This window comes from Musa acuminata, chromosome BXJ3-7 (assembly GCF_036884655.1).
Source record: "Musa acuminata AAA Group cultivar baxijiao chromosome BXJ3-7, Cavendish_Baxijiao_AAA, whole genome shotgun sequence".
Taxonomy (NCBI): domain Eukaryota; kingdom Viridiplantae; phylum Streptophyta; class Magnoliopsida; order Zingiberales; family Musaceae; genus Musa; species Musa acuminata.
Genome location: NC_088355.1, coordinates 40,765,117 through 40,792,551, shown reverse-complemented (window position 1 = coordinate 40,792,551; position 27,435 = coordinate 40,765,117). Strand labels below are relative to the sequence as shown.

Here is a 27,435-nt window from a genome sequence, read left to right as displayed (position 1 = left end):
GCAGTGAGCAGCGGGCTTTGAAGGCCATGAAATGTAAGTCGAGCACAATGGTTCGCAGAGCTAAACCGGCGGAAGATGGCGTCCAAGGAAAAAAACGAGGGCCGTTCATAATGTTATTTCAATTCAGACACTTACGGAGAATTGAGCTGAACAATGGTTAGAAGCCACTCTTGTAATGTCCGAACTATTTGGTGGGCTATAGCAGTTTGAAAACACTATTAGTTGAAAAATAACATCACTTTATTTTGTGTTTTAATGGCTACAATAATTCTATTTCATCAATATGATTCATCCACTATCAAAACGATGGTGACATGATTTTAGTAAAGCAATCAACTGTTCAAATATTATAACAATGGGAACTTATTTTTAGTACAGTTGTGTCAAAGCGTCTACATGCTTTTTGTCCCAAAAGTTCACCTTCCCATAGATATTATCAACAAAGCAAGCCTTGATCAAGAGGAATCACCAAGTTATCGGTGCTTCCTATCAATTAAAACCAAACCTCAGTATCTTACTCATGCTGTCTTCTTCGTCTCTTCTCGACTGAGGGAGTCAGCTACTGAAGATTTCTTGATGAGCGTGATGAACGGCTGCTAGGGTTTGAGTTGTCTTTCTTCCATATGGCTTCAAAATTATAGAAAACCTTCAAAGGTCTCACCTGGTTAGAAAAAGAAATCACAGCAAAGTGAAGACCACTTCTTTGTGTCAAGGCTTTGCCATAAGAGTACAAGGGTGCAGTTGCCGGAAGTCGAAGAAAGCAGACAATAGCCAGAAAGTCCACAGCTTACATGCACAAGATTCATGTTTAACAGTCGACAAAATGACATGCATTCACAAACTCCTCACTATCAATAATATCCTAGCCCTTAGATTACTAACCATGACAGTTTCCAAAGTGCCATGCACTCGGATGCTTCATTGCAGGTTCTTTATTGAATGCAACTTTTGTCTTCTCAAGTGGCTTAGAAGACCTTCAGAAAGTCATAGTTGTACTTTTTTAATTCCAAAAGTTTGTATATCATTTCCAAGTGCAGATTAGTTTTTGTTTGCCAAAAAGGAGAATAATCAGTAGCAACACAAAGGTGAGAGAAAATGACAATCGCATGGTACACCATGAAAATGGATCAAGAATCAAAATATGCACAGAAAAAGTTCTCAAGTTAAATGTAGGGAAAAGTCAGAAAAAAGTCTAATCTACTATAGATCATAAGAAATATACCTTCCAACGCTGTTTTTGAGCAATTTGGTTCTGTATAATTAACAACTGGTCAATTATATTTTTAAAAGTTGGTCTTTCGGCAGGGTCCTCGCTCCAACACTGCTCAATCAACCTATAAAGAACCAGGAATTCAGATGTGTGATCAATGTGTTCAAATCAAAACAGATTACTACTACATAAAACAACAGGAGATAATTCATGGCTTCAAGCTTATCACCAGTAAGACAACCATAATCTATTGCTCAGAGTGAACTGAGCTATTGTAATAAATCAATACAAATTCCTGGAAGAAACTCTATATTAAGAAATAAGAGTGAAATAAAAAGGGACCGATATGCATAGTAAAAGAAAATGCCTGAACCTTTAGGGATAAGTTACTTATCTGGAATTTCAAGGAAAGATAAATAGTGCCAACAGAGATAAGGAGAAAAAAGAGCTCCAAATAGAGTGGAATACCAAATCAAGTGTTGACTAACTTTCTTAAATGCTTTGTGGTTACTTCATCTATATTTCTATAGCTTTGCTCTACTGTCACGAACGGTCGTCGCGCACCCGCAACAACTCCGTTCAACGATCCGTTCGTCGCTCACACCCGCTTGTACAGCTGCTTGACAGCAGGTTTTCTTATGGTTTTGGGTCATTTTGCTTGTAAATATGTAAGTTCGAACAAGCTGCAGCGCTGCAATGCGACCGCTCACCGAACCGAGCAAAACAGCCCCAAAACAGCCCAAATCAGCCCCGTTTTCGCGTGCCACGGGTTCGCGCGGCGAACTGTCTCGTCAAAGCAAAATGTCAGCCATCTCAGACCCCAGGAACCCCCCAGGTGGCACCGGGCTGGATGGGGCTTCGGTTATATACCGGGCGTTGAACACTCTTTCGCAAGTTCGCACGTGACCTTTACGGGAACTTGGTGTTGCGCCTGGGACCAGGTGAGCGGCTGTTTGTGGGCTTGCAGCTGTTCGTTCATCCTTGAAAGCCTTGTTTTCCTCCCTCATCCTCTTTTCTCTTGTGCACACAAGGTGTTCGACGATTTGCTTGTAAAGCTTCCCTTTTCGCGAGACTTCGGGACTTGTCCGTTGCTCGTTCTTTCGATCTAACTTTCTTTCTCTTTTACAGGTCCTTCGGGACCTGCGAGAGGTTACAAAGTGGCTGATCCTTGCGGAGCAAGATCGCAAGGGCGAAGCGCGACTTGGGCAACGCAAGCTAAGTTCGCGTCTTTGCCGCACGGGTGACCCGCGACTTTGGCAACGCACGCTAGCTTCGAGTCTTTGGCCGCAAGGGTGCCTCACGCCTTAGGCAATTCCAGCTAAGGTCGTGACATTGTGGTATCAGAGCGGGCAAGCTCTTCGATCGAACAGCGAACGAACTTCGCAACTTCGCCATGGCAAAGCATCGTGGCGAATCAAGCAAGACGGGGCAAGCCGGAACCTTGCCCCAAGCAGCCGCAGGTGGGCTGCATGTGCACACTCGCTCTCATGCTGTTGGAGCCGCTCACGACGATCGCGGCAGCGAACAGGATGAGCGAGAAGTTGGCAACTCTCCGCGAGCGGAGGAAGCGCAATCTGGTGCGCTAACGGGGAAAAAGAGTTATAAGGAGAGACTCACGACGGCGGAAACCCGCCTGGATGTTCTGGAAGCGAGCATGGAGGAACTCTACCATGGCCAACAAAGGCTTGTTGGGGTAGAGAGCTCGCAAGAGGAAGCGGAGTCCAGGATCGACAAGGTCGAGGCCCTAGTCGACCGACTGTCTGATGACACCAAGGACTCCGTGCTACACTTACAGGATGTTGTGGCGGAACTTACGGCAAAGGTGGCTATACTCACAAGAACGCTAAATGCGGGAGGAGGCAACACCCGCGTTGCACCGCCACAAAACTTGAGGGCACCTGAGCCCCATGGATATGGAGGGGCCAGAGATGCCAAGGAGCTCGAGAACTTTCTGTTCGATATGGAACAATACTTCCGAGCTACGAGGCCCGATTCTGAAGATACCAAAGTTTCGATAGCAACAATGTATCTGAATGGAGATGCGAAACTTTGGTGGCGAACTCGTTGGGAGGAGATCCAACAAGGTCGGTGTCGAGTCGACACATGGGAAGACTTGAAGCGGGAGTTGAGAACTCAGTTTCTACCGGAGAACACAGAGTTCGTCGCGAGAAGGAAGTTGAGACAACTCCGCCAAAGTACTACCATCCGAGACTATGTGAAGCAGTTTTCTGCACTGATGCTGGACATACAGGACATGTCCGAGAAGGACAAGTTGTTCAGCTTCCTTGATGGTTTGAAACCATGGGCTCAACAGGAGCTGAATCGAAGGAATGTTACCGACGTGGTCGGGGCAATTACAGCTGCAGAAAGGCTCACCGACTTCGTTTCCTCTGAAGACCCAGCGAGAAGGAAACAATCTTCAAACAATCGCCCTCCAAAACATTCTCGAGGGAAGGAGCTCGGGGGCGAACAGAAGAAGAAGAGCTCCCACAAAGGGCCGAACCCGAAAGGCAAGGTCTCAAAACCTGGAGGATGCTTCTTGTGCGGAGGACCGCACATGGTAAGGGAGTGCCCACAAAAACAGGCACTCAATGCATTAACGGCTTCCATCCACCCTCCCCGATCAGACAAGGGCAAAGCTGTTGCGCTTAGCTCAAGCAGTTCTGAATCCAGCAGCGACGATGAGGAGTCGCAAGGACCCCGAATGGGAGCAATGCGTTTGTTGAACGCTATGCGGGGTCAAGTGGGGGAGAACATGAAGACCAAGGCACAAAAAGCAGGAAGTAGTGAACTGATGTATGTGGACATCAAGCTGAATGGCCAAATGACCCGTGCAATGGTGGACACGGGCGCTACCCACAACTTCATAGCCGATCGCGAAGCACAACGACTTGGGTTGACATTGGAGAAGAGCCCAAGCCGAATGAAGGCGGTGAACTCGGAGGCCAGGCGAATCTCCGGGTTGGCGAAGGGAGTTCCCATCAAGATCGGGACATGGAGCGGGAACACCAACATGATGGCCGTGCCACTGGACGACTTCCAAGTGATTCTTGGAATGGAGTTTATGCACGCGGCGAAGTTGGTGCCGATGCCGTTCTTGAATTCCCTATGTATGATGGGAGGTGAAGACCCCTGCGTGGTTCCCGTCTCTCGGAGAGGAACAAAGGGGCCCCAACACATTTCGGCCTTACAATTGAAGAAAGGGGTACGAAAGGGCGAACTGACATTTGTGGCTGCTATGAAGCTAGAGCCACTCAACGAAGAGGCCATTCAAGAACCTACTGTGGTGGCGAACGTCCTGAAGGAGTTCAAAGACGTTATGCCACCCGAGTTGCCGAAAACTCTTCCACCACGCAGAGGCGTGGATCACAGTATCGAGCTGGAGCCAGGAGTGAAGCCTCCAGCGAGACCACCCTACCGCATGCCCCCGCCAGAGTTGGCAGAACTCAGGAAGCAGTTAGGTGAACTGCTAAGCGGTGGTCTCATCCGCAGCTCAAAAGCACCTTTCGGAGCTCCAGTTCTCTTCCAGAAGAAACAAGATGGGAGTCTCCGATTATGCGTCGACTACAGAGCCCTCAACAAAGTAACAGTGAAGAACAAGTATCCCATCCCGCTCATTGCGGACTTGTTCGATCAATTGGGCAAGGCGAAGTATTTCTCGAAACTCGACCTTCGGTCGGGATATTGGCAGGTGCGCATTGCTGAAGGCGACGAAGCAAAGACAACTTGCGTGACCAGATATGGAGCGTTTGAGTTCTTGGTGATGCCTTTCGGCTTAACCAACGCTCCGGCCACATTCTGTACTCTCATGAACCAGCTATTCAAGGAGTATTTGGATAAGTTCGTGGTCGTCTACTTGGACGATATCGTCGTTTACAGCCAAACGCTCGAGGAGCACGTCAAGCACCTTCGGACAATTTTCAAGGTTCTCAGGGAGAACACGTTGTTCGTAAAAAGGGAGAAATGCTACTTTGCTCAAACTGAGATCCTATTCTTGGGGCATCAAATCGGTGATGGCTCCATTCGGATGGATAAGTCGAAGGTGCAAGCAGTGGCGGAATGGCGAACTCCAAAGAAGGTGCCAGAGTTGAGATCCTTCCTTGGTTTCGTCAACTACTACCGACGCTTCATTGCGGGATATTCGAAGCGGGCAACCCCACTGACGGAGTTGCTGAAGAAGGAGCAGCCTTGGAAGTGGTCTGACAAATGTGAGATAGCATTCCAAGATCTGAAGGCTGCTGTTCTAGAAGAACCAGTGCTCAAATTGCCAAACTATGAAGAACCCTTTGAAGTCCATACAGATGCTTCGGACTTTGCTATTGGTGGAGTACTCATGCAAGAAGGTCATCCGGTGGCCTACGAGAGCCGCAAGCTCAACGAGACCGAGAGGCGGTATCCAGTGCATGAGAAGGAGATGACAGCGGTGATCCACTGCCTACGAGTTTGGCGACACTACCTCCTCGGGTCGCGATTTGTGCTGAGGACAGACAACATCGCCCTGAGCTATTTCCAAACTCAGAAGAAGCTCTCCCCAAAGCAGGCACGGTGGCAGGACTTCCTGGCTGAATTTGACATGGCAATGGAGTACAAGCCCGGGAAGGCGAATGTCGTGGCCGATGCGCTGAGTCGGAAAGTGGAACGCGTGAATGCTGCACAACTGGAGGGCAGAGGCCAAGCGAGTCAGTTACACTCCAACTTCCTTTCCCGAATCAGAGATGGACTGTATAGTGATCCCCAGGTAGTTATCCTGATGCAGCTCATCAAAGAAGGCAAGGCACGACGATTCTGGGTCCAGGAGGGACTTGTTTACACAAAAGGGAATAGGGTTTATGTTCCCCGAGTGGACAATTTAAGGCGTGAACTCTTAAAAGAGTGTCACGATTCCCTTTGGGCTGGACACCCCGGCATTCATAGAACGTTGGCTCTCGTGGAGAGGGCCTTCTACTGGCCAAAGATGGGGACTGATGTGGAGGAGCATGTTCGAACGTGCCTTACTTGCCAACAAGACAAGGTGGAGCAGCGGAAGCCGGTGGGACTTTTGGAGCCGTTGCCCGTACCAGAAAGGCCATGGGAGAGCATTTCCTTAGACTTCATATCAAGCTTGCCACCTGTAGGGGGACTCGGATCGATACTCGTGGTAGTCGATCGGTTTTCGAAGTATGCAACTTTCATTGCTGCTCCCCTACACTGTTCAGCAGAAGAGGCGGCCAGACTGATGATGAGAGACGTAGTGAAGTATTGGGGAGTCCCACACAATATCATCAGTGATCAAGACGCTCGGTTTCTGGGACAATTCTGGACCGAGCTATTCAAATTGTTGGGGTCAAAGTTATACTTCTCTACAAGCCTCCACCCCCAAACGGATGGTCAGACTGAAAGAATAAATTCGCTCTTGGAACAGTATCTTCGGCACTACGTGAGTGCCAATCAACGAGATTGGGTGAAGCTGTTGGACATTGCCCAATTCTCCTACAACTTGCAACGGAGCTCTGCATCCAACAAAAGCCCCTTCGAAATTATCACAGGACAACAACCGTCGACTCCGCACACCATGGCAATTGGGTATACTAGAAGTAGTCCTTCAGCCTATCATTTCGCAAAGGAGTGGCATCGAAATGCAGATATTGCGCGGGCTTACTTAGAGAAGGCGGCAAAGAAGATGAAGAAGTGGGCTGACTTGGGAAGGCGACCGCAAGAGTTCAAAGTTGGCGATGTGGTGTTGGTAAAGCTCCAACCGGCATCCCTCCAATTCTTCAGGAACAGAGTTCACAAAGGATTGGTGCGTAAGTATGAAGGGCCCTTCCCAATTATCAGCAGGGTAGGCAATGTTTCTTACAGGTTACAGCTGCCGGCGTGGTTCAAAATTCACAACGTTCTTCACGCCAGCAACCTGAAGGCCTACCATTCGGATCCGCAAGATGCTTCTCGAAGTGTTCCAACTCGGCTACCTCCCATCACAGCCTCCTACGAGAAGCGAGTGGAAACCATTCTGGCGGATCGCAAGATAAAGCTACCCAACGGAACGGAGCAGACAGAGTACTTGGTGAAGTGGCGAAAGCTTCCCCGAACTGAAGCCAGTTGGGAGCCTGAAGACGCCCTGCGACATGAAGAAGAAGTCATCAACAACTACCAACAAGCGTCGACGAGGGCGTCGACAGTTTAAGTGGGGGAGAATGTCACGAACGGTCGTCGCGCACCCGCAACAACTCCGTTCAACGATCCGTTCGTCGCTCACACCCGCTTGTACAGCTGCTTGACAGCAGGTTTTCTTATGGTTTTGGGTCATTTTGCTTGTAAATATGTAAGTTCGAACAAGCTGCAGCGCTGCAATGCGACCGCTCACCGAACCGAGCAAAACAGCCCAAATCAGCCCCGTTTTCGCGTGCCACGGGTTCGCGCGGCGAACTGTCTCGTCAAAGCAAAATGTCAGCCATCTCAGACCCCAGGAACCCCCCAGGTGGCACCGGGCTGGATGGGGCTTCGGTTATATACCGGGCGTTGAACACTCTTTCGCAAGTTCGCACGTGACCTTTACGGGAACTTGGTGTTGCGCCTGGGACCAGGTGAGCGGCTGTTTGTGGGCTTGCAGCTGTTCGTTCATCCTTGAAAGCCTTGTTTTCCTCCCTCATCCTCTTTTCTGAAGGTGTTCGACGATTTGCTTGTAAAGCTTCCCTTTTCGCGAGACTTCGGGACTTGTCCGTTGCTCGTTCTTTCGATCTAACTTTCTTTCTCTTTTACAGGTCCTTCGGGACCTGCGAGAGGTTACAAAGTGGCTGATCCTTGCGGAGCAAGATCGCAAGGGCGAAGCGCGACTTGGGCAACGCAAGCTAAGTTCGCGTCTTTGCCGCACGGGTGACCCGCGACTTTGGCAACGCACGCTAGCTTCGAGTCTTTGGCCGCAAGGGTGCCTCACGCCTTAGGCAATTCCAGCTAAGGTCATGACACTACGGACAAAATTGTAGTTATATCATCAGATTTGCTAACTGGTTTTAGTAGCCAATCTCCCAGTTTAACCTCTTTTCTATCCCTTTGTACTGTTGCAATATTAAACAGAGCCTTGGTATTTGCTCATTGTACTTTGGCCACTAAAAGCACCTTCTTTTCTTGCAAAATTATGTGTGTGCCAACTAAAAGAAAATGAATGGATCATAATTTTCCATTGTTTATGTGTTTTCATGGATCAACTGGAATAATAAATACCTCAAGTGCATGATGTTTCTAAACAATCCTTGTTTGGTTTTGTTCAACAACACCTAGAATCTCTAGCATTATATTAACGAAACTAATCAATGAAAATTTACACATGTTACTTTATTTTCCCTTAATATGCCCACGATTCAATGGCAGAAAAACATCCATGTAGTCTACCCCAAATAAAGAAACAACTAGAGTACACTGCTGACCACCGTATTATAGCACATAAAAATCCTAGCATCAAAGACAGCAGAATACATACTCTTTCAGTCCATGAGGATACTTCTTTCGATGAGCTGTAAACGGAGGCCTCTCTTTAGATGCATATGCTTTGGGAACTTCATCATCTTGTTTTTTATTAAAAGGCAGGAATCCTTCAATCATCTGACAAAAAAAACCTGATATAAGTTTAACTTCTGACTGAACCACAAGTACCTGATCGGGTATACGAGAGCACTATTTCCATATATTGACATAACATGTCACATCGATTAAACAAAAAATTGAACTCTAAAACGAGTTGAAATTTCATTTCTTATTTTGAGGGGAGCATATAATGTAATATGGCAAATCTCCATCATAGTTAACTTGGCAGTGATATTGACCTGGAACATGGAGAAGTTCAAGGTTGGCCTCAAGTGTGAGAGCACAAATGTGTGACAGGCATATGAGATAGTATTTATTTTAGATAAGACAAAAAAACAATCTAATCAAATTTGAATTTTATTTGAGCTTCAATGAAGAGAGGACTAGAGAAGAATAACCTCTGTCATTCAGCCAAACCAAAATCTTTCTCATTCTATTTTGGTTTATATGTCAATTTTTGTGATTAGTGACACTTTTTCAATGAACTTCTAAAATAATCACAATAGTTCATGGGGATCGTAGAATCATTTGAGTTAATTAAGCATTCTAGAGTTTGCAAATATAGTAAATAGTCACAATCAACATTACCCATGAGGAGAAATTATAACAAAACAGTAATTCTTAGCACAAGATGCATGACTGACATGAGATAAATAGCGAATGCCACACATGACACACTTAAAACCAGCAAATTATGAAACTTGAAATTCGCATATCAAGAGTACCAATAAACTAAATAAGATCGATCAAAGAACAACACCTACATGCCAATCATATGAAACAAATATTGGAAAAAAGTCTACAATAGTTCAATAGAAAAGCAAAGAAAACTTACCTCTTTTAGAATCAAAGAAAAAGAAAAAACATCTACTTTTGTGTCATATTCTTCATTGCGAAAGACTTCTGGGGCCATGTATCTGCCTGTTCACAGAAAAGCAAAGCATATTACAGAAGCTACATGTGTATATGAAAAGCATAGAATAAAGTAGTGTTTGACTGGAAAATTCAGTCATGAAGAAGTTATTTCAGGAGCTTTGCACAACCACAATCACATGTTCATCATTCAGAGAAAAAAATCCAAGCGGCAAAAAATTAGAAAATGAATATATCTAGAGAACTCTGTAAAATGTTTGAGATTTGCCTGGAGAAAACTTCCTATAGAAGTACTAAGAAACACGAATGTAGGCTTTTATGATACATATATCATGCATAAGTAGGCATGAAGGAGAAAAGTTAGTTAGAAACAGAATGTCATCATTATTCTAAACTTCATGATTGTTTTGAACTTAATTATCAATAGTTACAGAATAATATCAGGAAAGTCAAGCAGAAGTTTCTTATGAAAGATGACAGGTAAGATAAAAAAAACAGGATGATGATGAGAAGAGCTAAAATTATAAGAGAAGACAATATAAGAAAGAAGAAGAAAAATCAGATATTCAAAATGATTTAAGTAGCTTTCAAAATAAAATAATATATAAATAAGTCTAAAAATGTTTATACCTGAAATCTTATATACAGATATATAAAGGAGATCTAGGTGAATTGTAATCAAAATCTTGGGCTCCTTTTTTCTATTAGTCCCTCAAATCTTTTTAGTTTTGCATACAAGTCCCCTAATTTTTTGTTATAACTTTGTATATATTAGTCCCATGGCTAAAATTGATTGAATATTCGGGTTAAATTGCATTAACCATTTTAGATCATTAGCAATAGCATACTAGATAACATCTCTATTCTGAAGAAAAAATTATTTATTTCCCATGTAAAGCAAGCATATCTACCCTCACTCTATGCCACGAATTCATTTTTGCCAAGTTAAAAACTAACCCCAGTTGAGAGAAGTGAAGAGGGATTAATGTTTGCAACTGAAATGATTATAGGCTTTCAGATAAATAAGATCAAGGGATTAATATGCAAAAGTATATCCTTAACAGAAAATAAAAGTTCTGATATCCTTAATAGAAAATATTATATTGAATCTGAATGATATCACAACCTTTTATGCTGAAAGGTGGAGAGAAGACAAACAAGGTACAAATTTATTCAACCATATTAAATAGTTCAACAGCAAATAGTAGAACCTAACTTCAAGTAAAATTTTATTAATCAAAGGAATTAAAGTGGAGTAAGAGAGAATTGCTACACTTACATGCAGTGTCTAGAGAAGTCAATGGCCTAACCTCTCTTATGGTTTTTGCCATTCTTAACATCTTACTAATACCAAAGTCTGCAACTTTCAGGTGTCCAGAATCATCAAGCAGAATATTTCTGTTATCTTACAATAAGAAAAGAATGTTAAACCATTGAAGCCATCAAGGTGATGACAACATAAACATGCAAAGATCAGTTCAGATGGTAAAAGTCAAAAAGAAATTTGAAGTCTGATCACTCACGAAGGCTCAAGATCACGGTGAATGATGGCTTCAGGTTTGTGCTCATGCAAGTAATTCATTCCTCTGGCAAAATTTGCTTAGTTAAAGACTAGTCAAAGAAATGAAGTATATTAACTTTTAAACAAGAACAATAGTTTAGCATTATTGACTCTCATCTTTAAATTGTTCGACCAACCTAGCAATATCAAGTGCGAATTTGACTGCCAATCTTGGTTTTAAAGGTCCCTTCATATTCAAAAAGGCACGCAAATCACCCTGCATATGCAAAATAACTAAATAGCATGAGAGTAAGAAGAAAATGTTCACTATTTGTATGAGAATGTCAACCATTCAATTAATATAAAAGGTGGGTTGGGCAGAAAGAAATGCCAATCCTAACCACAGCACATAACCCCATAAAGATAATATATAAAGCACATGGCATGATGGCATGGCATGGTAAACATGTAGTCATAGGATGCCATGTCATGTACCAGTGCCAGTCATGTGTCAGCCACATGCGCAAGATTAATATGTGGGTTTCGGCTGAGCAAGGCATGTTACACAGTGCCAATAACCCATAAAGCACAGGCACAGCCATGTGATAAATTGTATGGATATTTGCTTAGATTTTAAGTCCATAACCACCCTCTTTTTTATTCTTGCTTCTGCACCATAAAGCTAGGTTCCTATCAGACCAAGTGACAAGCACGCCGAGTAAGTGACATGGAGTTCAAATGAATCATTTTATTCTATTCTCTGAAACAATTGACAAATAATAAATACTGGAAAGGATAAATAACGAACATTATAAAAGCAAGCTAAACCCAAATTGGTTTACATGATAGATAGTTTTAGATATCAAGCAGGGCAGTCATGCAGACTACGGATATAACCTTTGGCAAATATTCTGTGACAATCATCATAGGGCTACTTTGAGTAACAGCACCCAAGAACTGGACTACATTTGGATGTCTAATTTTCTGAAGCAAGGCAAGTTCATCCATAAATGCACTCCTGAAAAAAACAGAATGAGGTTCCAAGTGATAAATCATTTACTAGTAAGAAAGGTGCACATACGCACCAAGAAAACATTATAATTTGAGCAAACATATAACTCTGTAGATAATATAGGACCAACCCACACTTTATCTTCATCGGTCATTACATCTTCACCAAACATTTTAACAGCAACTTCAATTCCGCGCCAAGTAGCTAATAGAAATGTCCCCTGAAAAGATATCAAAAATAGGGGGTAAACAAACTCACAAGTATCATATTTGTAATTACCATTTACTAGACCTGCCAAAGCAGTTCATGTAAATATTTTAACAGCAATACCGAAGTACGTAAAACCAAGGAAACGCTTGCCCAAAGCTAACTCCAGGCATTATTCCTGTGTAGCATTGAAGTATTTCATTCACGAAAGCCATGCTGCATCCCCCCTCTCCACAAAGTTTGGTCATCATGTGTAGCATGTGGTCATCGCCACATGGGAGAGGAGTGCACGATTCAATAACCAATAGAAGCCAGTAAACTCCAATTGGCACTCAGACATGGCAATGTCCCCCTGTTTGAAACCAATTTGGGCTGAAAGACGGCAGACGGCCCCAGTAGGTCAGACATTGGTCATGGAAGTTTGCAACGGATGTGGCTGATGTGGTGAAACAGCTTTGTCAAGAGGGATGTGGGGTGATCAGCCTTTACCTGATTGGAGGACACTGGAGATGCATAAGGGGTTGGGGGTGGTTGCTGCATCACACGTATAGCATCAAACATCAAGCTACATTGTAGCATACCCCATCATCACCAGAACAAAGCACGAATTTTAACAGATCCAATGTTACCAAAGGTAACAAAAGAAAAACAACTACGATCGAGCAACAACTGGGAATTGTGATGATGCTAATACCCGAACAAACAATGGTTGGTCACACTACCTAATGGATTCCGAAGCCAATACACCAAATTCACCTAAGGTGGTCTTGCACTTAGGTGGATACATTGAAGAGATCCTTGGTGCTATATTACCAAATTGAATTGTCTTCTGCCTGTTCCTCAGCCTCAAGTGATTGCATAGCAGACTCCCTAAAGGTATATCTACAACCCATATGCAAATGTGATTACTTCAAGAGAGGTCAATCAAGCCTATAATCTAAGGTGATTGCATAGCAAACACCTTACGGATATACCTTGATCCAATATGGGGTTTGGGTTTGACGATCCGTCGACTCAATACCACATTTGGGATGGAAATTTTGACGGAGGAGAGAACTATCATAGAAAGATCAAGCATAAAACCGAAAGAAAACAACTTTTATTGCTTGTAAGGCTAAAAAGCTAACTACAAGACATACAATAATGGAATTAAAAGCGTGATAGAAAGCTTCTGAATGCTTAAGAACGTAGGTTGTCTTTGGACAGCACGTAGGTGCTCTCGGCAAATTGTGTATCGCTGTCAGTTTTCGGTCTCCTCTCTTGCGGCTGGAATCTCCTCCTGAGGTTTGGACAGAAGGCAGCAAGCTTTGGGGACTTCTCACAGCAGCTAGATGAAGCTTTGAAGTGGAGCTTTGGCTGCTGAAATTTGAGGAAGAAGGCTGCGGCTAGAGGTTGAGCTGCAGCTATGAAGAACCCTTCCTTTCTCTCTTCTCATCTCTTCTCTCTTCTAAGGCTAGAAAAGCTAGGGCTAGCTGGGCATTGCTAGGGACTTCTTTTCTGTTGCCTTCAGATGAAGGAACACCCTTTGTTTTAAAGACTTTCCTTGTGGGGCACAATAACTAGGATTTTCCTTGTAGGGCTTTCCTTGCAGTGCACGCACAGCTACCATTTTCCTTGTAGGGCTGCCACACCCCCCTTGCTTGATGGCTGCCCCTATTTGGTTGAGGGCTGCTCTAATTCGAGTCCTATTAGGACTTGGATTGAGGTGCGTGGGCTGCTGAAATCTGGGCTTCGCTTAGCCAAATAAGGCTGAATAGTGTTACGATCGTCCCTAATGAAGCTGATGAAGCCTATAACGATCAGGAAGGACTTTCTATGATAATGATGACCCTCTAATTGTGCATTATGCAGCCTCCCCACCACCACCAACCGTATAACAATAACATTATTTATGTCAATCGTGCACTATATGCAGCACCTAATCTCCGGTAGAAGGAAGAATAGTTTGGCGCTATAGTCTTAGCAGCAATAAAACATTGATCATGCAGCTTTGTTAAACAGTTACAACAATGCATCAGCCTCGCTCACACAACAAAAATTGGCTTTCAGTGGTAACACGACAAGTTGGCTCTTCCTGGAAAAGCAGTTCTTTAAATGCACATCTACTCCTCTAGACTCCAAGGTTGATTAGCCTTTTTTTCACTTGGAGGCTGCTACTGTTTTTTGTGGTACAACCAGTACCAAAAGCAACGTGCTTAGCAAACATATATGAAAAAAAATTCTATAGCCAGAAAGAATTCTCAAATTTTGTTGACACATGCTTTCCAGAAGAAGTCTGAAAGAGTCAGCAAGATGCTTCTGAAGTTTTCTCAACACATGTTGATCAGATAGTTCATCGGTAGCCAAAAGATCACCTGGGCACTAAGTTCTTAATAAAAATGGCTTGCATCAATAGCCTTAGTCGATAATTATAGTAGAGTCAGGAGAATTTTTGAAAGGATTAGCAATATGCTTCCAAAGTTCTCCCAAAATATGCCAACTAGATAGTTCATCAGCAGCCTAAAAGTTTGTCTAGGCACTTAGGTCTTAACAATGAAAACTATTTAATCACTTGCTGTTTTTGATGAGACCAGACTTACAAAAGAATATCTTTCCTACCAGGAGCACCGTACAGACCTTAAGACTGAAGGTAGATTGATCTCATCCTCACTTCCTGATGACTAGATTGGCATACTATTTTAAAATTGTGGTGGACTAGAATCAAATCAGTCTCTTCAACTTATCCAGTCGAAACCAGAACTTTGGCAATATCTGAGCCACAAAGCATCAGAGAGGGACTATGTTTCTGTGATGACAAAAGGCGGACAACAAGCCACAAACTCAAGCTAGTTACTTTGATCACCTTAGCTGAGGAAGATGCTGAAGAAGAGAGTCTCAGCTTTGAACTGGCTACATAACCAAAAGTATGCATAGTTTTTCCTACAGACCTTGACTGGGATAGCTCTAATTATGCAGGCCATGAAATTTACAAATTCTGTCTATCGCTATTTTGTCACCACCATGGTCAACACTGGTTAAACCAACAACTTTCTTAGCTTGATAGGTCTATATTTGGTGGTTAGTGTATGAGCACCCCACCAAAGATCACATAGAAATCGTATAAAGATGATAATTATGTACACAATCAGATGGAATCAAAGTGTCTACTGATGCCACAATGGAGGCAAAAGAAGAGTGGTCTCCACAAAATGTTATATCTGAATGCAAGTAATGTTACGTCTCTTAAGATAAAAAGAACCAATGAAATTAATGGAAAGTTGGATGCCACAGAAATTTAGAGTGAGGAAACTTTTTTTTTTCTGGCATTTATAACAAGGACATCTAGTGAAAGGCTACAGTGGGGAGAGGAGAACAAGGAAAACTTTATGTATTGAACAGGAGATGAGAACCAACATTATGACCTAGATATATGCTAAGACATGTCTCTCGATAGAACTGAATGGAGAAGAAAATCCATGCAGCCAAGATTTAGTACTGATTTGAGTACAATGGCATTGTTGGTATTTATAGAAAAACCAGCTTATACTTGGTTATAAATTTCTTAAGTTAATCAAGACATTGTAACATTGTAACACGACTAACAGATCGAAGAAAAGTCTGATCCAAGAAAGAAGCCTAAAGTTGAGACCAAATTTTAGTTGTTAAAGAAGATTAAGATTAAATTGTGTGGCTATGAAGAGAGACTGAGAGACCAAAATAGAAAGTAGAACTATATACTATATCAGGAAGAGTTGTATGTGCTGATGAAGATGAATAGGCACCTTAGTAATGAAAACACTGTTAGTGAAATCGAGTTCATTGGATTCAATCTCATATTCTGGTACTTCTCGAGCAATCTTAGCATGTGTGGGGACAACCTACACAATACACAGAAGAAACAAATGTCATCTCAATAGTTTAGTATGGGAAAGTATGTCATCAACCCATGATGCAATTGACATGCATGACATACCGGAAGCTTAGCACCATGCTGCTCCAGAATCCTGATCACTTCATGGTTTCTGTAATGCATGGCATCTGCAAGGGGCTGTCAGTGAAGCAACAGTGAGAAATATCTAAATCAAAGGAATATGAGTTGCTCCTAAGTTTCTATGGTGATAAAGCCTGTTGGTTTTTGTAGAATATCCATTGGTTAGCTTAATTCACATGCTTCTTCATCTTTTCAGTTCTCACATGGATTTAATTGGCTGAAATATCATCATTTTGAAGAAAATTTTAAAATATATAAACCAAGGTGAGGCTCAAATATGCACCTGAAGGAAAATAATGGCACTCAATGAAACATGCATAAAAATATGGCTAGTTTTTCACTTACATTAGCAAAGAAAATACTAGATAGGAATTAGTGACCTGAACAAACACTAAGAATTGAGATAGAATAACACCTAAAAATCCCTTCCACTGAAACTAAGATAAAGCAATGAACCAGAAAGCTAGAAAACAGTAGCGTGTTACACTATTCCATATAGGATCCCTCCAAATAAAAGTTGAGTGAAACATCAGAGAACTACCCACAACAAAGCAAAAGGAGAAGAGAAGGAATGATTTCATTGGAAGGAGCATTGCAACAGTACCATGTTTTTAAATAATTATGGGAGTCGATGAAATTCTAGATTTCCTGGAAATCCTGATTAAATTATCACAGACAGAAGCATTAAGAAAAGTTTGGAATACTTGATATTGTTTTCCCTAACATGTTCAATTCTGATATGGTGCATTGTTAAGAAGTCTTAACTTTTAAGTTTACATCTTGTGAATGACAGTTTCAAAAGAATAAAGGTTATCTTACCCCTTGATTTGAAGGCATGACTTCTTGGTCTAATGTTATGTTAAAGTTGCATTTTGAACACAATACAAATATCTTCTGAGAGCTTATTGTTGTATATTTGCAAATGACCAATCTATATAAGAGGAATGACTTGTCAGAAAGATTTAACAAATTCGAATGAATTTCAGTAATTGCTAACCTGTCAGAAGATGATTGCAAAAACAATGTGAAATTCCAACTAGAGCAAATAAGTTATTCATAACTTAAGAACAATATAGAACACATTAATTTAAGAAGGTTTAAATAGAGTTTAACTGTAAACTCAGAGATACACTCAACTTGGAACAAAAGACCATACAATTGTTTCACTGATTTTATTTGTCCTTAGCCAACCATGCTTTATCAACAATAAGAAGCAGTTGATGGCAAAAGAATCATGTCTTCAGCCAATGATTCGCTTTCGCTTTCAGCTAAAGACAATGTGTTTTCTTTCATGAGGGTGATCTAAACCACCAATAAAAGAATACAAAGATTCCTCATCTCATGAAAATGTAAAATGCAATGTGACACCAAATCAGGTAAATCAATCTCTATGCCATCCATGGAGAACAAGATTAAAAACATTACCGAACTATCCTATATGTTACACATCTCACATTCGTACTTTCACAAGTCAATCAAGATGGGCTTGCAACAAGAGCAATGCTAGCATTAGTTTTATATCCATCCATCAATTAACTTCGCTAAAAAAAAGATCCAAGATCTTATCAATATCTAGCCAATAGGAAACATAAGAACAGCGGGAGAAAACACGAGTATCTAAGAACAGCGGGGCCTCACCGAACTGCCCCACCGATCTTGGGGATCGACTTTGGCGCCCCTACGTATCAGTAGCTCGACGACTTCAGCGAACCCCTGGCAGGCGGCGACGTGGAGCGCGGTTCGGCCATCGATGTCGCTGAAATTGACGTCGACACCGGAGTCCAAGATCTCCTGGATTCCGTCCAGGTCGCCCTCGCTAGCGAGGTACATGAGGCGGATGTCGGAGCCAATCTCGGCGGGGACGTGAGATCCGTCGAGGACCTCCGATCGCAGGGAGTCGTCGCGATCCTCCCGGGGGGCGAGCGAGGACTGCCTGCCGAGTGTGAACCGCCCCGTGGACTTGGATTCCATTGCTGGACTCGGAGAGATGTGGGAGGAAGAGGAGGAGGAGGAGGTCGGAATCGGATCACTAGGGTTTGACTCGGAGCCGGAAACCCCTGTTTCGGGATTAGACTCAAACTCAGCACCTGGATTCTTGGAGCCGCTCTGGACGCAAACAATGGGCGGAAGACGACTATGCGTTGGAGTTGGTAACAATGGGCAGCGGTGGTGTCTAAAGTCCCATTTTTATTTTTATTCTTGTTTGACGGTGCATTGAGGTTGGAATCGGATGTCAGCTTCTGTCAGAATACATAAAACGGACGTGTCTTCATCGAGGCACCGAGCAGGGTGGGACGCATCCTGGTTTGCCACGATCAAGGGACCCACCGTCACAAAATAGTTCTATCGGAACAAATGAAACGGACGTGCCTTCGTCGAGGCACCGAGCAGGGTAGGAGGCATACTGGTTTCCCACGAGCAAGGGACCCACCGTCTGATTCGTTGACACAACCACCACGCATTAGACCCTCATAAATAGTCTTAACGAAAAGAAAGTTAAAGAGCATTTACAAGTTGATTTATGAGTTATACCAACAGTTTAAAGCCATCTTTATTTACATCCAGTCTTTTTTTAATTATTTAAATAACGAAAATTTAAAATGTTAAAAGATAAAGAAAGAAAAAAAAATTCAATGCAACATATATATATATATATATATATATATATAGGAAGTCCGATGCAAAGCGTAAAGAGTAAAGAATAAAATCATGCATGCAACGATAACCGGAACAGTATGCCCAAACCAAACCGCCTTACCCGGTTATGTCTATATGGCCCTTGACCGGGCTGACGGATGTTAGCTCATCGTCGAGCGCAAAGCAGTAAACTTGAAAAAGCTCCCAGAAAACCGATACAGCAGCTCTCAGCTTGGGGGAGCTCTGGAGACCAAAGCAGCGGCTTATGAATACCCTCTTTCACGGTGACTCGAGCTCAATGCAGCATTATGGAGAGCACCTCACCGGTGTCAACTTCTTCCCAATGGGAGGGGGGGGGGAAGCAATGCTTTCTTCGGCTCTCTTACGTTATTTACTAAACATGCTATCTCCCTTGCCCCGTTTCTTCCGTTGCTCATCTTCGTCTTGATACAGAAATGCGGCAGCCCATGCCTGAGAAATACCATCAACTTGCAGTGCAGCTTCAGCCCTGAAACGAGAGTGGCTTTCCTGTACCATTACAAAGCTGATGAGTAATAATCATGAAAAGATCAGATGTGTGACATAGAGGGGCATTTTTTACATGGTTCATGGTCTGGAGTAGCAGGCCACCCTGATATCTGAACATAGATAGCTATGCCATTAAAAATTAACTCCAAGAGGCCATTGTGCATCATCTAATTTTGAGCTTTCCAATTAAGCCTAAGGGCATTGGCAATAAGGGCTTTAAGTATCATCAGGTTGACATTAGCTGTATGACATTGGAACACCCTTCAATCTCCCAACAAAGGCACCGAAAACTAATAATGAAATTATGTTAAAAAGCCTTTGGATGCAGTATAAAAAGTGGCATCAGAATACAAATGAGCACATAAATCAAAATTTGCCATCACATGTCATTACCAACTCTTGTCTAGAAGGATTGTCGTGAATCGAGACCGGAAAGCTTCAGAAGACATCTCCAACCAAAATTCATCCAATGCAAATCGAGAAAATACCTTAGCGAACATCAAACGAAAACGAAACGAATGAAAAACACATAAATATTTTTTATGTTTCCATGAAAATTACCATCAGGAGGGAAGAACTGGAGATTGTCTCATTGCAACTTGCAATGTCAAGCTGTGCTCAAAGCCCTTGCGCAATTTCCCAACATCATCTGGCAAAATCTTTCAATCGAAACTACAAAGATATCATGAGCACTATGGGAATTGTTAGTCACGGTAACTCTCCGAATAATAATTAAAAGTCATAAGAGGCACGCGCCAAATGCTGGTGCACATTCAATTTTATATAACATAATTGTAAATACAATTTCTGTGTGCAATTTCAACTGAGATCTTGATGGTTTTCAGAACCATGAGCTCTCCAATTAATTTTGAGCTCCAAGCTTAGCTACGAGACCATTGTGCATCATCTAATTTTGAGCTTTCCAATTAAGCCTAAGGGCATTGGCAATAAGGGCTTTAAGTATCATCAGGTTGGCATTAGCTGTATGGCATTGGAACACCCTTCAATCTCCCAACAAAGGCACCGAAAACTACTAATGAAATTATGTTAAAAAGCCTTTGGATGCAGTATAAAAAGTGGCATCAGAATATAAATGAGCACATAAATCAAAAAAGCCATCACATATCATTACCAACTCTTGTCTAGAAGGCTTGTCACGAATCGAGACCGGAAAGCTTCAGAAGACATCTCCAACCACAATTCATCCAATGCAAATCAAGAAAAAACCTTAGTGAACATCAAACGAAAAGGAAACGAATGAAAAATTCAAATTTTTTTATGTTTCCACGAAAATTGCCATCAGGAGGGAAGAACTGGAGATTGTCTCATTGCAACTTGCAATGTCAAGCTGTGCTCAAAGCCCTTGCGCAATTTCCCAACATCATCTGGCAAAATCTTTCAATCGAAACTACAAAGATATCATAAGCACTATGGGAATTGTTAGTCACGGTGACTATCAGAATAATACGCAAAAGCCATAAGAGGCATGCGCCAACTGCAAGTGCACATTCAATTTTATATAACATAATTGTAAATGCAATTTTTTTGTGCAATTTCAGCTGTGATATTGATGGATCATCTCAGAACCATGAGCAGAGACTGAGCAACACGTCATAAGCACATTCACCAGATTTCTAAGTCAATTTGCTACCGGTAGAAATTGTTAATATGCAACCTCTACTAGAAGAGGATCTTTGCAGAAGCTTCAGATAGGCTCACTTGTGGCATGTAATCCATATAGCATAGAAGAGGAAAGAAAGCCTCCAGATGAGAGACAAAAAGGTTCACACTAGCCTCATTCCCACTTAAAATACTAAAACAATAATAATCAAATTATGTTAAAAAGCCTCAAAATGAAGTGTAAAAGTTGGCACCAAAATATAAATGAGCATTAAAACTAGAAAGAGCTTCACATATTAAGACCAATTCTCATCATCTCTCTAAAGGAAAAAGCTTTCAAAGGCATCTCCAAATTCAACCTGCATGAATCCAGAGAACAGAAGCGAACATCAAAAGAAAAGGAAAATAAATAAAAAACAATATTTTCAATCTCCCAATAATAACTGCCATCAGGAGGGAAGATCTTGAGATTATCTCATTGCAACTTGCAATGTCATGCTGTGCTCAAAGCCCTTGCGCAATTTCCCAACATCATCCGGCAAGTGCACATTGAATTTTATGTATGTCCCAAGTGTAAGAATAATGATTATAATTTTTATGTGCAAGTATAAATGAGATATTGATAGATATCAGAACCATGAACAGAGGATCTTCCATGTGATGATTCGAAGGTTCTTATGCACAAGGACTGATCAACAGGTTAAGCACCCCGACAACATCAGAGGTGTATAACAAAACCGAAATTAAAATAAGAGCAAAAGATTACAAAGAAGAAGCCTGCTAAAGAAAGGATCAGCACTAAGAAATACACACCGCTGAGAGAGAGTGCGGCACCGTCGGAATGGGGAGGCGCACGACCGATCTAGGGTTGTAGGGTCGCGCGATTTTACTTAGAATAACACTAAAAATGGCGATCGGGCCTCGCCTCATCTCCGTTCGTCTTCTATGAGAAATCATTTTGCATCAATCACATACAATTTTACTTAGAATACCACTAAAAATGGCACCAAATTACGACCCAAAAAATACCAAGTGCTACTTGTAAAATGACTACATTAATTCTCTATCTCTCACCTGCTCCATTATCTTCATCTTCAGCAGATCTTCTGCACTCTTTGCGTCAGGATTACTGCTCGCGTCCTCCAAACAAAACCATGCATACAGATCATCCTGCCGATTCCAAGACCACCGGCGAAAATCAAACTCAAGAAAAACATAAAACATTGCACCAAATTGAAACCAACGGGATGGTGGAAACTGCGCGTACCAGCGAGCGGCGACACGAAGGAAGGCGCACCGAAGAGCTGCGGGAGACGTTAGGGTTTCAGCCTTCGTCGCCCAATCAATCGACCCTTTAATGGGTCCCGTGTCATGGATCCGATCCGTCCAGCCCAACTCTCTTATGGTCATATATATTCACTATAACAAACTTTATTTGTAAGCAAGGTTTTTATTTATTTATTTATTTATTTATTATTCTTTTATTTATAGCAAACTTTATTATTATGATTGAAAATAATGACACTACATACCATCATAAATATTTAATTATGATTTTTATAATAATATGTAAAGATTTATATATTGCTGTAGTAATTCAATCACTTTTTTCTCAACAAATAAAAATCATAAAAATAGTTCATGTATCACTATGGTTCCATAATTACAGTAATAAATATTTTTATTTTATGGGAAAAAAATTTAGATAATTTTACCCTGAAAAAGAAAATCATAGTAATTGTTTAGCTATTACTGTGATTATTCAACTATAATGATAGATATTTTTATCCTACAATAGACAGCCATAGTGATAGTTTACTATTGCTATAATTAATATACTTTTATCTTGAAAGTAACACCCACAATAATAATTCACATGTTTTTATTATCATTTAATTACATATATACATATATATATATATAACAGTATACCTGTATACTATGATACATTAACCATAATGATAGCTCACATTTCAAAAAAAAGGAAGACAAAATTCTTTCAATAACCAAATCAATTTATATAAAAATCATAGCACCAATATTTAAGTACATCCAATGTCATATACTGATGCAAACAAAGAACTTTTTCTCCTGAAATCCTTTACAGTGCTTCTCTAAAGTCAGGGGTCTATATACAGTAAATAATAATAATAATTAGAAACAAATATATAAATATAGAATCATATGATAAAAGAAGTTTCTAAATTTTTTACCTATATTATCTGTTTGAGAAGCTCTTTCATCCATAAGTATTTACAATTTGGTATTTCCTTTATATCATGAGTAATTTTTTTCTTCAAGAATTTCTATTAATTATTTTTTTTGTTCATAATTTTCTTTTAGTTGCCTAATTTCATCATCTTTCTTATTCTCTAACTGGTGGTCATAATTTTTAATCGATGAGATATAGACACCATAAAATGAAATGATCCTATATCATATATATCCTGATTTCTCTTATCCTTCTATATAAAAAATAATATTTTTACTTAATGGAACATCAGATAAAAGTAAATATATTTATTAATAATAAGTTAATATTAAAAGATAAACACAATCGTAATAGTAATAAAAAGATTAAGTGTTACATACAATAATAAGTTAATATTAAAAGATAAGATTTCCTTAATTATATGAGGAAATCTTTAGCAGACTTAAGGGGAACAAAAGAATACCTATGCCCTCAATCGTAGTAACAGCAACTATCTACTCTTACTCTACTCACGACTATTGCTTGACAGTAGCATCATTTTCCCAACAAAAAAATTTATATAAATAGAAAAGAGACATGTTAATGTATTTAAGTTTTTTTACTTTTTCAATAAAATTTTTTCAATAAAACTTCTATAATAATTATTCATATCATCCACTTACATAAATATAATCTTAGTTAACTTTTTCTTTGTCTCGGATATTTATAACTGCGATTATAAAAAACTACATGTTCTATATTTCTCCTCTCTTGATTTCATCCATCATAGTTTGACACTGCAACCTATAATTTTCTTCATCTGTACAAATTATATGTACTAGTTTTGTGACAGCTATTGACACTGTTCATCGCCAGTCTTCCGGGGTCCCTTTGAGGTGACAAGGGCGTCAGAGAAGCTGTCCATTCTTTTATTTCGAAGCCGAACAGTAATGCTGTCCATGTAATCAATACCTCGATGATCCACAGCATCTCGGCGGGGCTGATGCAGCAGCTCACGCTCGAGACACGGCACCTTCGATCCGAGTTATAGCTTCAAGTTGCAGTGCAGCTTCATGCGCTGCCCTGAAATGAGAGTGGCTTTACTGTACCATCTCAATTACATAGACGTCCTTTGAAAGCTCATGACCAGTAATAAATAATGTGCGAGCTTATGCACACGAAGAAGGTACAGAGGACTAAAAGTGAGAAATGGGGAGCAGTCTTTGCCTTCGTCGAGGAGAGATTTAGATGCCATCATAGTGTTCTTGAATATTATGAGCATGACGCTAAGGTCGGATTGGAGTAGTTGTCATCATCTTTTGAACTTTGCAGATCGGACCACGCCGGCTTGTGACTCTGAATGGAATGGAATTCCATTCCATTTCTTATCCAAAGAGAGCAAAGAGTTGAAGCAAGAGTGTCGGCAGTCAACCGCGGGCGTACAAAGAGCCAGCACATTCACTGCACTGTGAGTGCGTCTGGCAGAAGAGGATGGAGAGAGGAGTTCGGCTCTCATCGTCTTCTTGCCGATGCACCGTGAGATCTGCTACGGGCGACCCACCCTCTGCGAAATCCTAAAATGGTTGGGGCAGGGGTTTCCCTTGTTTGATTCGAGGAGACGAGTCTCAGATTAATCCTTCACATACGACCCACTGTTCCGAGCACAGGGAAGCAGCTGCGGCTCCCTGTGCCTTCGTCGATGCGGCAGCTTCACAATTCTGATCCCTTCTCTGGCCCAGCTGCGTGCAGTCACATCCACCACTGGTGGCAGAGTCTAAAGCTCTGCTCTCTTTCTCCGATGGACCGCTTTCGACTGTTACGAGCGTTTGTCTCGAGTGCAAGCATGCAGCCAAAGCCATGGGATGCCATTATCTCCTCGATGTAAAGCTGTCGCACCAAAAGAAAGAAGAAGGTTTGCAAAACGTTAACTTGGTGGTGATGGGTCGTCTCAGCCCGGCCTGCACGAGCGATGAAACCGCAGTCCACGACCCAAAGAATCTACTTTTCGATCTTTGTTGACCCCCACATGGTCTGACAATTCACACGCAGCATGCGGACCCCACCAACCCATCCTATCAGTCGCATCAAACCCACACAACACAGCTTTTTATCTTCTTCCTCTCACCGGCTATGGAGTTATATCATTCTCACCCGTCGCCTGCTCCATGGGAATCCATCCCGGCACACTGGGTCAAAGACCTTTACTCCATCCCCACTTGAGCTTCCCACTTCTCCAGCTACGACAATGTCGCCCCTTCCTCTGCTGTCCCTGCTCCCGCTTCTGCCCTTCTTTCCTCCATGCACCTCTGCGTCCGCCGCCGTGCAGGGGAACAACCGGAGCGCCAGTGACCCGGTGCTGCAGTCCATGACCATGGACCCGCTCGAGAGGGACACCCTGTTCATCGTGATGGAGACCATGTCCTCTGATAGGGACTGGAGGTCCTCCAACCCTGACCCGTGCGTGCCAGGCTCTTCATGGCCCGGGATTGAATGCAAGCCAGGCTCGGACAACCTGCTCCATGTTACACGGCTGGACTTCGGTGCTGTGCCGAACCCAGCCTGCAGGAGGAATGCCACCTTCCCCTCTGAGGTCTTTCGTCTCCCTTGCCTCCAATCCATCTTCTTCTTCGACTGCTTCAAGGGTGCTGAGACCAACCTCTCCCTTCCACCCCCCGCTGATGACAAAGCGGCAGCATATGCTTCTCTGCTACAGCTGAGTCTGAAATCAAACCCATCCCTCGTCGGTGCTATTCCATCGCACATCTCCTCTCTCACATCCCTTCAAGTCCTCACACTCTCACAGAACCAACTCAGCGGTGCAATTCCTGCCAGCATCTCGGAGCTAACCTCCCTCATCCATCTCGATCTCAGCTACAACACCCTCACAGGCAGCATTCCAAGCCACATAGGCAGACTGAAGGGCCTGATAGGACTTGACATGAGCTATAATTACCTAAGTGGAACCATCCCGCCGTCCATCGGACAGTTAGGCCTTCTTCAGAAGCTTGATCTGAGCTCCAATTCACTGGTCGGAAGCATTCCTGAGAACCTAGGGAGCCTCAGCTTCCTTGTTTTCTTGGCTCTCAGCGACAACAAGCTCAGTGGAGATTTCCCACGAGGCATAGACAAGCTCCAAGACCTCCAGTACTTCATAATGGACGACAACCCAATGTTCGTGACCCTGCCATCGCAGCTCGGCCTGCTAGCTTCGCTTCAAGAGCTTCGTCTCGCCAATTCAGGTTACACAGGTTCCATACCAGGGAGCTTCGCTTGGCTAACTAATCTCACCACTCTCTCCCTCGAGAAGAACAGGCTCACAGGTGGGATTCCAGCTGGTTTGAGTGCCCTCGGGAAGTTGTACCACCTCAACTTGAGTAGGAATCTATTGAGCGGAATCGTTCCCTTCGGTGTCGGCTTTCTCGATAGGCTTGGAAATAACCTGGACTTGAGGGGGAACTCAGGCCTTTGCTACAATGGGTCCGAGAGCCTTAGGAGCATTGATGCCGGTGTCGTTGCATGTGGAGATAACATGGATAACTCTTCTTCCATGCCGAAGCCATTGGACGAGTCAGCTGGAGCTCCATTTCTGCTCTGCGTCTTCTACTATCGACTTATGTGTCTTTTAGTTTTCTGGATGTGGTGACATTCTATACTCTCGAGGAAGTCGATTGCTCTGTATACTTTTCAACTGCCGCTTCTTCTTTTTCTTCTGTTTCTCAAGTGGCAACATGATCTTCTTCGTAATCTATCGATACTCGAATGTTACAGTATTGATGGACTGCTCGTTCTTTAGCGGAGGCGATCCTCTGGGAAAGCTCTCTCTGTAGAGGCGTTATCGTGAGATGTGGTAGCACACATTTTTAAGCGTCGACGGGCCGGATGACTTGGCATGGCAATCTCTGAAATCTGACTCCACCGATTTCCTCAGCTTCAATTTACGATCTACTCACTACTACTGTTTTTTCTGCCACAACTGTGGGCTTTGCTGCTTTAATTTAGTTTTCGACATCTTAATTCAGCTAAAAGCCAAAAAGAACTTTGCGCAAGCTTGGAGGAACAATTGAAAGCCAAAACACTTTCTGATCTTTTGGAGTTGTCGTAACGCCAGGTAGGAGGTCGATCGATC

At 42.3% G+C, this 27,435-nt stretch overlaps 2 protein-coding genes across 4 annotated transcripts; one reads left to right on the top strand and one right to left on the bottom strand.

Moving 5' to 3' along the window:
- Positions 1–268: 268 nt before the first annotated feature.
- LOC135643395 (serine/threonine-protein kinase 12-like) lies at positions 269–22,497 on the bottom strand. Of its 3 annotated transcripts, none has more exons than XM_065160272.1 (17): positions 22,386–22,497; positions 22,193–22,288; positions 21,932–22,061; positions 19,572–21,477; positions 19,092–19,498; positions 17,972–18,767; positions 16,316–16,390; positions 16,125–16,220; positions 12,291–12,376; positions 12,042–12,162; positions 11,342–11,421; positions 11,167–11,229; positions 10,923–11,041; positions 9,606–9,691; positions 8,667–8,788; positions 1,223–1,334; positions 269–661 (listed from the first exon to the last, which is right to left on the bottom strand). In XM_065160272.1, the coding sequence occupies exons 6-17, from the start codon at positions 18,302–18,304 to the stop codon at positions 560–562; spliced, it is 1,395 nt and encodes a 464-aa protein (XP_065016344.1). In that variant the 5' UTR covers positions 18,305–18,767; positions 19,092–19,498; positions 19,572–21,477; positions 21,932–22,061; positions 22,193–22,288; positions 22,386–22,497; the 3' UTR covers positions 269–559. The 3 variants fall into 3 exon arrangements, with proteins under 3 accessions (XP_065016344.1, XP_065016347.1, XP_065016345.1); XM_065160275.1 differs by having other exon boundaries at positions 21,932–22,058; XM_065160273.1 differs by lacking the exon at positions 19,572–21,477.
- Positions 22,498–25,024: 2,527 nt separating this feature from the next.
- LOC103992767 (receptor like protein 29-like) lies at positions 25,025–27,055 on the top strand. The gene has a single exon (XM_009412608.3). It carries the CDS (start codon positions 25,360–25,362, stop codon positions 26,950–26,952), a length of 1,593 nt encoding a protein of 530 aa, XP_009410883.2. The 5' UTR covers positions 25,025–25,359; the 3' UTR covers positions 26,953–27,055.
- The last annotated feature ends 380 nt before the right edge of the window (positions 27,056–27,435 follow it).